This window comes from Pipra filicauda, unplaced genomic scaffold, assembly GCF_003945595.2.
Source record: "Pipra filicauda isolate LSUMZ 115617 unplaced genomic scaffold, ASM394559v2 scaffold16_size7369187_pilon, whole genome shotgun sequence".
In the NCBI taxonomy this organism is placed as follows: Eukaryota; Metazoa; Chordata; class Aves; order Passeriformes; family Pipridae; genus Pipra; species Pipra filicauda.
This window is the reverse complement of record NW_024104207.1, coordinates 5,555,388-5,567,791: the sequence shown is the minus strand read 5'-3', so window position 1 is coordinate 5,567,791 and position 12,404 is coordinate 5,555,388. Positions and strand designations below refer to the sequence as shown.

Sequence of the window (12,404 nt, the reverse complement as noted above, 5' to 3'; positions counted from 1 at the left end):
GATAAGGGACGGAAGCTTTTCCACATCAATTACCCTTTCTTCTGGTATCTGGAAGTGTCTCTCTGAAGTTTTTCTTTCTCTTCCAAGGGCAGTAACTTCTGAAATTCTTAAGTACTTCCATGATCTTTTCCTTGATGCTTTTTTTCTACTCCTGCTTGAAAAGAAGGCATAAAGTCAACTGCACTGCACAGTTAAAAACAGAATTGTTTGCTTTTTTAAAGAAAGCATGCAATTTTTGCTCCAAACTGTCTAGGGTAGAGCCCACCAATGGAGCAGCAGCTGTAGCACCCAGGCTCTTGTTTGCAGTATGAGTCCCTTGTAACTAGTCCTGCCCAAACCATCTAAAGCAAAACACTGGAGCAGAATATCAGCATACATACATATTTCAGGAGATGGTACACTAGTCTCCTTCTGCTGTTTCCTTTTCTAGGCAGGCTCTGCTTAGGAGCCTCACAGCTCTTCAGAAGTTAACACAAAACAGCAGCGTTCAATGCAGCTGTTTTCAAGGAGTTAATAAAAGGCACCATGTATGGAAAAGGGCAGACACTGAGTAGCTGCTCGAGTCCCTCTCAATCCTCTGGCATGTCCTGCCTTGAAGGGAGCTAGTGCAGTGACCTCTCTCCAGCCTCAGTAGAGTATTTCTGTGCCAGTGCCTCTGTCAGCTCCTGCCATCAACAGTCAGCTCCAGGCTGCAGGGCAGCCGTCAGCACACCACTGACAAGCGGCTCTCAGGCAAGCGTGCTCTTACCCGGTGAGCACGTAAGTGCACATGGCTTTACATTCATAGTGATGCTCCCGTGAATAAAGTTATAAGTGGTTGTAAACATCTGCAGGATCGGTGGCTTACCATGAGCCTGTCCAAAGCCTATTTATGTCAACAAGCTGTGCCTGATTACACTCTCATTTGCATCGGTATCTTTTTTTTTTCCCTATGGCACTAACATTGTTGGCCCAGAATCACCTGCATCTGACCAAATCCAAAACCTCAAGGACTATTCCCAGCCTCTCTTCTCTCAGTTCTGGGAGAACAAGCTCCATAATTCATTATGGATCAATGAAGGAGAGGTGGTAGCACTCTCCAACATAATCACTTTTCCATCTTGGCTCTGGCCATTTTGATACTACCCTGCAGGACTTCTGCTGCAACAGAAGGATGCCAATAAGAGCTGTGGAGGAAGCAGTGTATATCTGCTGGATGAGTATGCGAGACAGCTCTTGATGGGGAGGGAAAGAGGAATGCCAAGGGCACAGGAGAGCAGGTGAGGAGCACTGGATTGGACACAGAAGGAAGGGCAGGCCCCATGGGGAATGAATATGTAGGTAAAGTGCAGGCTGGGGGCACAGTTCTGGGACAAGGAGCTGCATGCGATCACTTCCACTAGCACAGAGGACAGGTGGTAAAGTAAATAGGATCCTGCAGGGAGAAAGAGAAACACAGTAAAATCTCAGTGTGGTTCACTGAAAAAAGCCAAAAAACACACAGTGAAAAGGGGCTTGCCGTGGCGATGTAGGGGTGGCAGACACAGTTCATCTCAAAGAGCTGCCCTCTTCAACCTCTCCTCTCCCTTCTTTCCCTAACCCATGATATTGGGCACACCAGAACAAGACAAAGGCTTTCCACACTGTGCTAGACCCCCATCCATGCTACCATGGTGCTCCTTGGCCAGGCACTGCCCCAGACCTGCACAGCCCCACATCCCATCAGACGTCCTCCAGCACTCACTGCTCCTATCTATAGCCTTGGTGTGTCATAGCAAGCGGCGTTTCGCAGAGATCAGGCACAAAAGGATGGTTTCTGTTTCAAAAATGAGAAAAAAAAGGGAACAAGAAACAAACGCATTATTTGTTTGATTCCTGTGCAGTTACCGCTGCAGCAGTCAGCAGCTTTGAGGTATTTTTTTTTGTGATTTGATACATAAACCGCATTTCCTATGTAGCACTGCCACTATTTTTTATCAGCTTTTTGACATTGAGCTCAGTAACATGGGTTTTTGTTTGGCTTTTTTTTGCCTTTTCCACCAGAATGAATTCAAAGGCAGTAAATGTGGCAGAACCAGAATACTGCTCGTCTTGACTTTTCCATGCAGCTAGTTTTGATTAGAAATAAAGGAAAATGAATACAGATCACATTTTCTGTCCTGCAGTTAAAAGCCTGCCACAGCTGAAAGCCTTGCTTTCTTCTTCCCCTGCAGCCTCGCTCAGCTAGCACTCCAGCTCTGCTCATGGTCTGAAATGTGCAAACACACTGTTTCTTGGCTTTCCACCAGTATATATAAATATATGTAATTTTTTCCTTCGGAGAACCTGGAGGCTAAAGCAAGAGGGCAAAGGAGTACGTGACTAAAACATCCAAACTTCCTCTTTCATAAGCCATCACATGATGAAGTGCAATTACAATTCCTGCCTTGTCCCTGCCAATTGCAGGCTCGTTGCCTCATCCGAGAAACCCGGCTTCTTCCCCCCGTATGTGTGAGTGTGTGTGTGTGTGTGGAGGCAGCGATCGCTGCAGCCGGCTTGGCGAGGCTCCAGCTTCGAGCTGGAGAAAGAGGGCAGTGGGTGGAAGACGAAAACAAAGCTCTGTTTACTTAGCATGCATGGATAAATCGTCTTTCCAGCCGGGGAGAGGAGGAGGGAAGAGAAACAGCTTTAAAGGACTTCGATGCAATGCGAAAGGAGGGCTGCTCGGTAAAAGCGAGCCGATGTTAACCCCTGGCTCCCCGGGAGCACGTCGGTGCCCCGGCGGGATTGTCCCCTTCTCCTTGCTCCTGCCCCCCGGCCTCGGATGGCCGCCTCAGAGCGGGTACGAGCTGTGAAGGCTCCGGAGGCAGCCCGTGGGGCAGCAGCCCTGGCCGCCGCCGGCGTGCGGGGCTGGTTCGGGGGCCGGGGCGGATTTTGATTTCGTTTGTGTACAGCCCGGCGCCGCCAGGACGCTCAGCCGGGCGTGCAGTTGCTAAGTCACCCAACCTGGCAGGGAGGCCAGCGCTGGAGCCAGCGCCAGGACGACGAGGAGGCCGGGGCAGGGTGAATCAAGGTCCCACCGCGGCCGCCCCAGGGCGCACAGGAGCCCGCGACATACCCAGCCCCCGGCCCCGGGCGAGTGGGGGGCGACTGCTGTCCCCGCTGCCCGCCCTACCCCCGCGCCGGGCCGAGGAAGCGCAGCTGACAGGCTGCGCTCTTCCCGGGGCCGGCCCCACAACGCCCCGTCCGCGCCGTCGGGCGTCTCCCAGCCGCGGGGAGCCACCTCTCGGCGGCGGCAGCGGACGTCAGAACTTCCCCGGCCGGCCCCCGCCTCCCGCCTTCCTTCCCTCCCTCCCTCCCCCGTAACCTACATAACGCCGTGGGAAGGGCGGCCCGAGCACCGCTGTCGGAGGAAGCAGCCTTCGCCGTGTTTACCCTGCGTGGGCAGACGCGTGCAGCCGGCCGTACGTGCCGGGATGCGCCAGATGAGGGGTTCCTTCACCTTCCGCGGCAAACGGGAAGAGCGAACACCCTCTTTTCCTCCCTCCCTTGCCCCCGCCCTGTGTTTCGGTGTGGATGCAGGCAGCGGATGAGCAATTCGCAGCGTGTATGGGGCACAGGGAAACATGTCTGCAGGTTTTTGTTTTTTGGGGGAAGGAGGCGGCGTTTGCTTAGTCTGTGTGAATTTCGCTAATCTGCATTAGAGAACCGCTGGTTTGTGGTTGAAAATGACAGGAAATCTAGAGCGTCCTATTTCCTGTGCACAATGACAACAGTTAAGAAAAAAAAAAAAGCTGGGTAATCGTTGTATTTATTTCTAATGGTGTCTCCTGGCCCGGCGGGGAGAATAAAGCCGACCCGTGCCCGGCGGTGACGATGACCGACCCGGCGGGAGATAGCCCGGGCACCGCGCCGTGCCCAAGGTCACAGGGCGAGCGAGGCGGGAGGCAGAAGGGGGGACATCGAGCCCGTCACTACGCCCACGGGTGGGAGGTTTCGGCAAAGCCCCTCGGCGGCGCAGGAAATAGTAATGAACCCAACAATAACAAAAATAAAATCAGAGAAGGAGGGAGCTGCAGCGCACCCCCGCCCCTCGCATTGTCCCTCTCCGCTCCCACAGCCCTCCCCGGGGGCGAGACGAGGCGGGGGCGCAGTGGCCCTCCGGTGGCAGGAGGAACCCCCGGTGCCGGTGGCGGTGCCGGTGGCGGGGGCGCGGGCAGGGGCCGGCGCTGGGATCGCGGCGGCGGCGGGGCGGGGGCGCCCATCGCGCAGGCGCGGCCGGCACTGTCGAAGAATTGAGGCGGCGGCGCGCAGAGGCGGCGGTGGCGGCTGGAGCCCGGCACGGCACGGCGCCGCCGCCAGCCCCGGCCCCGGCCCCGGCCCCCGTGGCAGTCCCCGCCCCGTCCGCCGCGCCGGCCCCCGCCGCCCCGCGCCGCCTCGTAGTAGCCAGAGAGCGGGGGAGCCGTGCGGGCGGTAGCGGCCGCAGCCCTGCGCCAGGCGCGCGGCGGAGATGCGCGTCCCCGCCGCCCTGTGAGCGCCGCCGGCGGAGACGGCGAGGGGAGCGGCGTTCCCTGCAGCGGCTGTGCCTGCTGGGGCGCCCGCCGCGCCCCGCTCCAGCGCACGGAAGAGGAAGGCGAGGGGGAGGGGGCCCGGCGGAGGGTCCCGCTGCGGCCGCGGCACCCGAGCCTGCCCGTCGGGACTCCGGTGACGAGGGGCGGAGGAGGCGGCAGCGGCGGCAGGAGCCGGAGCGGGGGGCGCTCGCCGCTGCCCCGGGGCCGGGACATGTCGTCGGCGGCGGTGGCGGCTGCTTCCCGCAGGCAGTCGTGCTACCTGTGCGATCTGCCCCGCATGCCTTGGGCCATGATTTGGGACTTCACCGAGCCCGTCTGCCGGGGCTGTGTCAACTACGAGGGCGCCGACCGCGTGGAGTTCGTCATCGACACGGCGCGGCAGCTGAAGCGGGCGCACGGCTGCTTCCCCGAGGGCCGGGCCCCGCCACCGCCCCACGCCAAGCAGCCTCCGCTCTCCGCCAAGGAGCTCCTGGCGCAGCAGCAGCAGCTCGGCCACCCCGCGGCGGCGGAGGCGGCGGCGCGGCCCCCGCCGCAGCCCCTGGAGCGCTACTCGCTGGCGGCCGAGAGGCCGCCGCCCCGGCTGGGCGCAGAGTACGGCGGTGGCCGACAGGTCAACGGGATCCTGGTGCCCAATGGCTTCCCCAAGCCCGAGGAGCCGCCCGAGCTGAACCGGCAGAGCCCGAACCCGCGGCGGACGCACGCCGTGCCGCCCACCCTGGTGCCGCTGGTGAACGGCGCCGGGCTCCCCGCCGCCATCGGCGGCCTGGGCAGCCGCGCCGCCGCCGCCGCCTCGCTGGCCGCCATTTCCGCCGCGCCCGCCCCGATGGCCGTGCCCGTGCCCCAGCAGCCGGCGGCGGCGGCGCAGGCGGCGGGGCAGGCGGCGGGGCAGCCCGGCGAGCTGGGGCACAAGCGCCCCGGTTCCGTCTCTTCCTCGTCCTCGGGTGGCGGCGGCGGCGGCGCGGCGGGGGAGCACGACGGCGGCGCCAAGGAGAAGCGGGGCTCTGCCGAGAGCCTGCCGGCGGCGGCAGCGGCGGAGCTGGCCGCCGAGGGCAAGGGTCGGCCAGGCGGCGACCAGGAGTGGCTGGCCAAGCCCAAGACAGTGCGGGACACGCTGCTGGCCCTGCACCAGCACGGGGGCCACGCCGTGCCCCCCTTCGACAGCAAGTTCAAGAAGGAGCCGGGCATGGCGGGCGGCAGGCTGCTGGGCTACGAGACCAACGGCTCCGTGGCCAAGCCAGGTGAGGCGCCGGGGACCGGGAGGCGGCGGGCAGGGTAGTGGAGGGGACGACAACACGAGGGCCTCTCCCGGAAAGCGGGGCGGGCGATGCCGGGCGGCTTTGGGCGTGTGGGGCGGCGGCCCGGCTGCTTGGGTGGCCGGGAGGTGGCCGCGGCCACTCGTTTCCGCGGTTGCTCGGCGATGCATTGTGATTGCGCTGCCTTCTTCTCACCCTCCTCCTCCCCCCACTCCTCCCCACCTCTGCCTCTGCAGGGGCCCGGGCCGCCCGGAAGAGGAAGCCTTCCCCCGAGCCGGAGGGCGAAGCGGGACCCCCGAAGATCAACGGGGAGGTGCAGCCCTGGCTGCCTCCCTCGTCGGAAGGGATGAAGCTGCCGCTGACGGCCACCCCGTTCATGTCGCCCCCGCCGCCCACCGCCTCGCCCCACTCCAACCGGACCACGCCGCCCGAGGCGGCCCAGAACGGCCAGTCCCCCATGGCCGCCCTCATTCTGGTGGCGGACAATGCCGGGGGCAACCACGCCTCCAAAGACGCCAACCAGGTCCACTCCACCACGCGGAGGAACAGCAGCAGCCCCCCCTCGCCCTCCGCCATGAACCAAAGAAGGCTGGGCCCCAGCAGGGAGGTGCCGGGCCAGGGGGCCAACGCGGCGGCAGCGGGCGGACTGGAGCCCGTCCACCCCGCCAGCCTGCCGGACTCGTCCCTCGCCGCCAGCGTTCCGTTGTGTTGTACCCTCTGCCACGAGCGCCTGGAAGACACCCACTTCGTGCAGTGCCCCTCCGTCCCCTCCCACAAGTTCTGCTTCCCCTGCTCCCGGCAGAGCATCAAGCAGCAGGGAGCCAGCGGGGAGGTGTATTGCCCCAGCGGGGAGAAGTGTCCCCTGGTTGGCTCCAACGTGCCCTGGGCCTTCATGCAAGGGGAGATTGCCACCATCCTGGCCGGAGATGTGAAAGTGAAAAAGGAGAGGGACTCGTGACTCGCCTGCGCTCACCACCCAACATCACCTTGAACTCGAACTGCTCGAATTATGTATATATCTATAAATATATATATATAAATATATATATATCTCCAAGACAAGGGAAATGTAGACTTCATAAACATGGCTGTATAATTTTGATTTTTTTTGAATACATTGTGTTTCTATATTTTTTGAAGACAAGAGGTATGTACTTATTATAAAGGCATTTCTTCTAATTCTTCTCTTTTTTTTGCCTTTTTTTTTTCCCCTTTTGTTATAGCAACTATTTGTTGTGCTTCCCTGGTGACAGTTACTGTTCAATGTAGGCTGTGACTTGCGCTGCTTTTTTTAGAGAGCACTTGGCAAACCAGAAATGCTTCTAGCTGTATTTGTATGCACTTGTTTCTTCTTTTTTTCTTTTCTTTTCTTTTTTTTTTTTAAATGCCAAATACACTTTCTGACATTGTAAAGATTGCCTTATTGTCTGTGATTCCTTATTCCTGGCCCCTGTCCTGTAGAGCTGGTCGCATGCAGGCTTGGTCTGAGGTGGTTGGGAACAAGAGTGGCTAGCCAAGACAGGGATGCCCTTTGCCATCCCACTTGGCCAGGCAAGCTTAGGGAGCATGAAGGCTTTCTCCCAGAAATGCATAGCTCGTGTTGCAATGGAAGATCCTCCAGATCCAGTCCCAAATTGCTCACTCTTTCTCAAGGGAAGTTGCCTCCAGAGTAGGATGTGGAGAAGTGTCCAAGAGGCGCTGTTGAGTTAGGGATTTCTGGGTTTGTTTGTTTTTGGTTTGGTGTTTTGTTTTTTTTTTTTTTTAAGGCAAAGTTGACCGCAGTTCACGTGATCAGTTGTAAGATTACAAAACTGCATTTATTCACCGATTGCATACCATAACGTGGAATTTTGATAATGAACTTAATTACCTGATTGGCGAAGGCGCCAATGTAGCACTGCCATTTCTGAAGGCCTTCAGTGTCACTTCCGGGGCTTTCGTGTCTTTGGACAAAGCTGGGGAGGTGGGGAAGAAACTTTGTTTTTGTTTTTAATTTTACTTAAATTTCCAGATAGTGCAGATGGACTTTGATTTTGCTTATCAGTCGCCTCTAGTGCTGTTGCTGTTGTTACTATCACTGACCCGGTATTTCCAAGTAGTGGCAGGTACGATGTGGTACAGTGACAGCAGTGACTGAGGCTCTGCCAAATTGCCCACGGGCATATCAGTGACAGCCCAAATGTGGGTGGAGGAAACCTGTAATTTCCTTATTACGTATGCTTGAAACAAACCTACTGCTATTCTTTGAAAATGAAAATATAAACTGGTTGAAATGAAAGCAATTAGGGCTGTACATAATGGCCCTGGCCCTGCCTTTTAAGCTACTTTGGAGAACTCTTTTGTAAAGCCACTTCTTTTGATTACGCTTCTGCATCACCAAGCAGACTTCTAAAATCAATAAATCATTGGTTACTAGAAATAGTTCAAGTCTTATAGTGATGTTTTTGTGCTGTTTATAGTTTGTTGGCAACGCTGCAGCTGTACGAGCCCTTCTGTTGAGGTGTTTATAACTTAGTTATATGTCGTTGTTTCTGAGCAAAAGGGTGGTGAGGTCGTCCCTTCCCAGGGACCAGCTAATAAACACTTTCGTTATCGAAGAGGAGGAGGAGGAAAAATCTGTTCAGCCAACTATAAATTTGAAAAATTTTGGGTGCTTTTTAGTCAACTGTTCTTATTGTGATAATGTTCAAACTGCAATTTAATGCAGAGTAGATCTTTTTGGAAGACTACATTTAAAAAAAAAAAAAGAAATTATCATTATTAGTATTTGAAGATCAGAACTGCACATGCACAGTAATTTTTTATGAAGTGTTTAATGAGCACACCCACTACATTGTGTTCCATATTACAGGTCAATGTAATATTAGATAAGACTTGCATGATAAACAAATTCAGTGAAGTCAATATTACGCTTTAAAACTTATAGTCAAGATTGGTGTCTTATGTAAACACACTTAGCCAATTTGAAGAAGACGCACATTATATATATATACCTATATATATATCTATATATAAAAAAATGCCAACTGTAAAGGATTCTTTGGAACCACTATGATCTGTGTAAATGTGTATTTAGGCACTTTATTAAAAAAATGGAATTTGAGCTGATAGATGGTAACAAGTTCTTCAAAGTTGCTTGGCCTAATACCTCACATGGGATGAAGTTCATGTTTTTGATTAAGGTGGTATCCCTACGCTTTAAAGAGAAGCAAAACTGAAATCCCAAAGACTCCCTAAAAAAAACACCCTTTTGTGTTATCAGGTGGCCCAGCTCTGAGCGTGCCGAGGGAGAGACCTGCTCCTGACAAAGTGTACCCTTGTTTTGGGGCCAAGGGACATTGATGGGACTCGGTGGAGAGGCCTGTAAGGAAGCACACCTTCCTCCTCTTCCTGCCAGCTGCTCCACTCCTGCAGCTCTGGGACTCCTGGAGAGGATGGAAACTCCCCAGCTGGTGATGCCAGGCAGTGGCCCAGAAACAACACTGATGGAGAAGAAATGGCACATGGTGGCTGTGCTCACACAGCTGACTTTCAGCCCCTAGACAAGTCTAATCTGCACCATACAACTTCAGAACTGCAAAATAAAAAAAAAAAACAAAAAAAACAACAAAACCTAAAATTTGAGGGTGTTCATACATAGCTCATTTTTTTTCACATTGAATGTTGCTTTTTTCTTTTGGTTGCTTTGCTGAATTACAATAACGCTCCAGTGGATTCTCCCTTTATTACTACTTCCTGGGCTACAAGCTTTTTTCTTTTTTTCCTATAATTTTTAAGTGCTTTAGCTGCAACAGTGCTACTGTTAATATTCCTTTTTAAACTTTTTAAAAGGTGATACTGTAATTTGTGTAGTATTAAAAGTGTTTTAATGAAGAATGTGTGATTTTTTTTTTTTTTTCAAACTCACTTCCATTACTTTTTTTTTCCAAGATATTTTTTTCCTGGCAGTTCAACTGCACAGTGTTTTTGTTGATAGCTGCTGAACTAACCTGCTGCCATTTTTACATTTATGGTTTCTTTTTACTTCTGGCACTAAGTATAAGGAAACTAGGAGCTTTAAACACTTCCTGCATTTCCTTGTATATAAAAAGAAAAATTGAAAAAGCTATAGTTGCCCAAGTACAGTATTATTTTTTCTTTCTTTTTTTTTTTTTAATACTGTCCTGACACTTACTTGTAAACAGGCAGCAGCGTGGGGCAAGACGGTATGTGTGGAGCCGGTGGGTACTGCTGTGTGCCTGGGTCCCAGGGGGTGGGAAAGGTGCCACACAGGGGAGGCTTTGACTGCCTTTGCAGTGGCCTCAGAAAACCTGGTATGTTTGGGAGCTCTCTTTTTAGATTTGCTGTAAACCAGGCCATGGCAACCGCGTGTTTTTATGAACTAGCACTTAGGCAAAGGGTATAAATACATTTGAGAGTGCTCTCTAGTGGCTTGTTATGTCAACAGAGCCCCTGGATCCTTTCCTTCTGCACCCCGGCCAAGCCCTGCTTGTCCGTCCATCCTGCTGGCAGGGCAGCCGCTCTTGGTGGGACTGGATAGGACACTGCTCTGGGGACACCCAGCCACCCGCTTGCCTGCAGTGTGGCACCTGCCGGCTGCATCTACTCCATGTGTCTACTTTGCCCCCGAAGTAGTGTGGGACACCCTGCATGGTGTGCAGGGTGTTATGGTGCAGCTGCAGTTCCCACACCAACACAGCCTCTCCTCAGGTGGGAGGAAAAAACACTGGATTGTGTGGAAATTAATGGCACCAGGGGTTAGCTGAGCTACTTATAGCCCTGGTTCTACTGCTTCAGCACGTGCTTTGCCACAGCAGGGCTACAGGTGGGAGACGTCCAGTAATTGGGCTTGAAAAGGTTCAGCCCTCAGCATTTCATGTTTCTCCTCCTTGAGCGTTTGCATTTAGGTCACTCCAGTGCACCTTTTGAAAAATAATTGGTAGAAAACCCCAACCACCATTTTTACCCAAGTGGACTTTCATCTCTCCAGACGTCACAGTCCAACCCAGTATAAACTCCACCTTCGAGCATGTGCTCCCATAATGAGGCAAGTAAAAAAAAAAGAAACCAACCAACCAAATAAACAAAAAATCAAGAATTTTTTTCCCCCCCTGTTTAAACAGAAGATGGTCCTGGGCAGCATATGGATTCACTTCCTGCAGCGGGTGCATTGCAGACAGTGAGCCTTACCACTTGCCAGGCATGGCCATGGAGCAGCACAGCTGCCCTGCCCTCATCCCATGTGGGCCACCAGGATTCCTGAGTCATCCTCCTTCCCTTGCCCTTTGTTTGCAGGAGCAGACGCCTTTCCTCTGCCAGGGCCCAAGGTCAGGCAGTGTTCAAAGCAGATGAATGGAGTGCCTGCTTATCCACTTCATCACCCGGAGCTGCTGCTCTGCTCCAGATGTAACTCTTTCACTGCCTCCAGACAGCCTCTGGAGCACGCCATGGGCTTTGAGCGCCAAGTGCAGGGTTTGAATAATTTTGTTCCTTGAAAGACTGAACTCTCCCTTCGGGGAAAGAAGAAACACTGATGTCTCCCATAGAAAGCTACTAAGTGCCATGTTAGTGCCCATATGACTGTCTTGCTTGGCTGACATAGGTGCACTGAAGATGGGGTGATAGCTCTGCAGTTATTTTTAGACATGCTTCACCTAACTTTGCTTTTCTTTCTGCTACTCCAGAGCCAGTTTTGTAGAGAGTGGCATAGCAGTGTACATATTAAGCCCCAAAATGTTGCATCAAGTGGAAGACCCCAATAAAACAAACTCACGGAGAAACCAGGAAGAGCTCAAGGAAACTTCTCACTGTACTCTAGGTGTTTCTTTGGCCAGTCACCTCTGACTCAGCAAAGACCACAAGACGCATCCCTGCTCATTATCTCCCATCTCCATGCAGCACTGGGGCAAGTGTGAGAACCCACTCTGTCTGGCAGAGCACCTGGCTATGCCTCCACCTCAGGGTCCCTTTGTCTGACCCCCCACCTGCTGCTGCTTGCTCTAGTGGTCCCCAGCCCTGGGGTGTTCCCGTCCGATACTGGACCACTCTGTCTAGGGGCAAAGGGTGCCCTTCTGGGTGGAGGGCTGTGGCTTCCCTGAGAAACCCTGGGGAGCCTCCAGTTTTGGAGGCATCTTGGAGGTGTTCAAGGCCAGATTGGATGGGGCTCTGAGCAACCCGGTCTGGTTGAAAGTGTCCCTGCCCATGGTAGGGTGGTTGGAAATAGATGATCTTCAACGTCCCCTTTTAACCCAAACCATTCTATGATTCTATGATTTTCAGGGAGATTTCAGCTTCTGCATCTGGGAAGCACATTCACTCTTCACTGCAAAAATGCCAAGTCTGCATTTTCCTTTACCCTCTTTCACTATAAAATACTTATTTCCCCCTCCCTCCCCAACCATCATGCCTTTTTTTTTTTGGCAGCCATTTAAAAAAAAACAGAAGATAAGTAAACAGAGATGAAAGGTGTTATTGGTTCACCAGGTTGCTTCCTTGCAGCAGGAGACAACTCCTCCTGTTCCCACACTGCTGGGCTGCAGTGGCAGGATGGTGCTGGGGAAACATGCAGGCAGTGCTCTTCGGGAGTGCCCCAGCTGCAATGGGGACCTCACCCTACCACCCA

General features: G+C 53.8%; 1 protein-coding gene across 4 annotated transcripts; it reads left to right on the top strand.

Annotated features, from left to right (window-relative positions):
• The first annotated feature begins 4,643 nt into the window (after nucleotides 1-4,643).
• On the top strand, nucleotides 4,644-9,641 carry IRF2BP2 (interferon regulatory factor 2 binding protein 2). 4 transcript variants are annotated; one of them, XM_039379530.1, is made up of 4 exons: nucleotides 4,644-5,261; nucleotides 5,396-5,767; nucleotides 6,019-6,929; nucleotides 9,045-9,641. In XM_039379530.1, the coding sequence occupies exons 1-4, from the start codon at nucleotides 4,741-4,743 to the stop codon at nucleotides 9,122-9,124; spliced, it is 1,884 nt and encodes a 627-aa protein (XP_039235464.1). In that variant the 5' UTR covers nucleotides 4,644-4,740; the 3' UTR covers nucleotides 9,125-9,641. The 4 variants fall into 4 exon arrangements, with proteins under 4 accessions (XP_039235464.1, XP_039235465.1, XP_039235466.1 ...); XM_039379531.1 differs by lacking the exon at nucleotides 9,045-9,641 and having other exon boundaries at nucleotides 5,421-5,767; nucleotides 6,019-8,890; XM_039379532.1 differs by lacking the exon at nucleotides 9,045-9,641 and having other exon boundaries at nucleotides 4,644-5,285; nucleotides 5,481-5,767; nucleotides 6,019-8,890.
• Nucleotides 9,642-12,404: the final 2,763 nt, after the last annotated feature.

Bases quoted from the DNA above. Each gene is read 5' to 3' on its own strand.
- IRF2BP2 (XM_039379530.1), top strand. From the start codon at position 4,741: ATGTCGTCGGCGGCGGTGGCGGCTGCTTCCCGCAGGCAGTCGTGCTAC. The intron at 5,262-5,395 runs CGGCGCCGGGCT...CGGCGGCGCAGG, and splicing joins ACCCTGGTGCCGCTGGTGAA to CGGCGGGGCAGGCGGCGGGG. The intron at 5,768-6,018 runs GTGAGGCGCCGG...CTGCCTCTGCAG, and splicing joins CGGCTCCGTGGCCAAGCCAG to GGGCCCGGGCCGCCCGGAAG.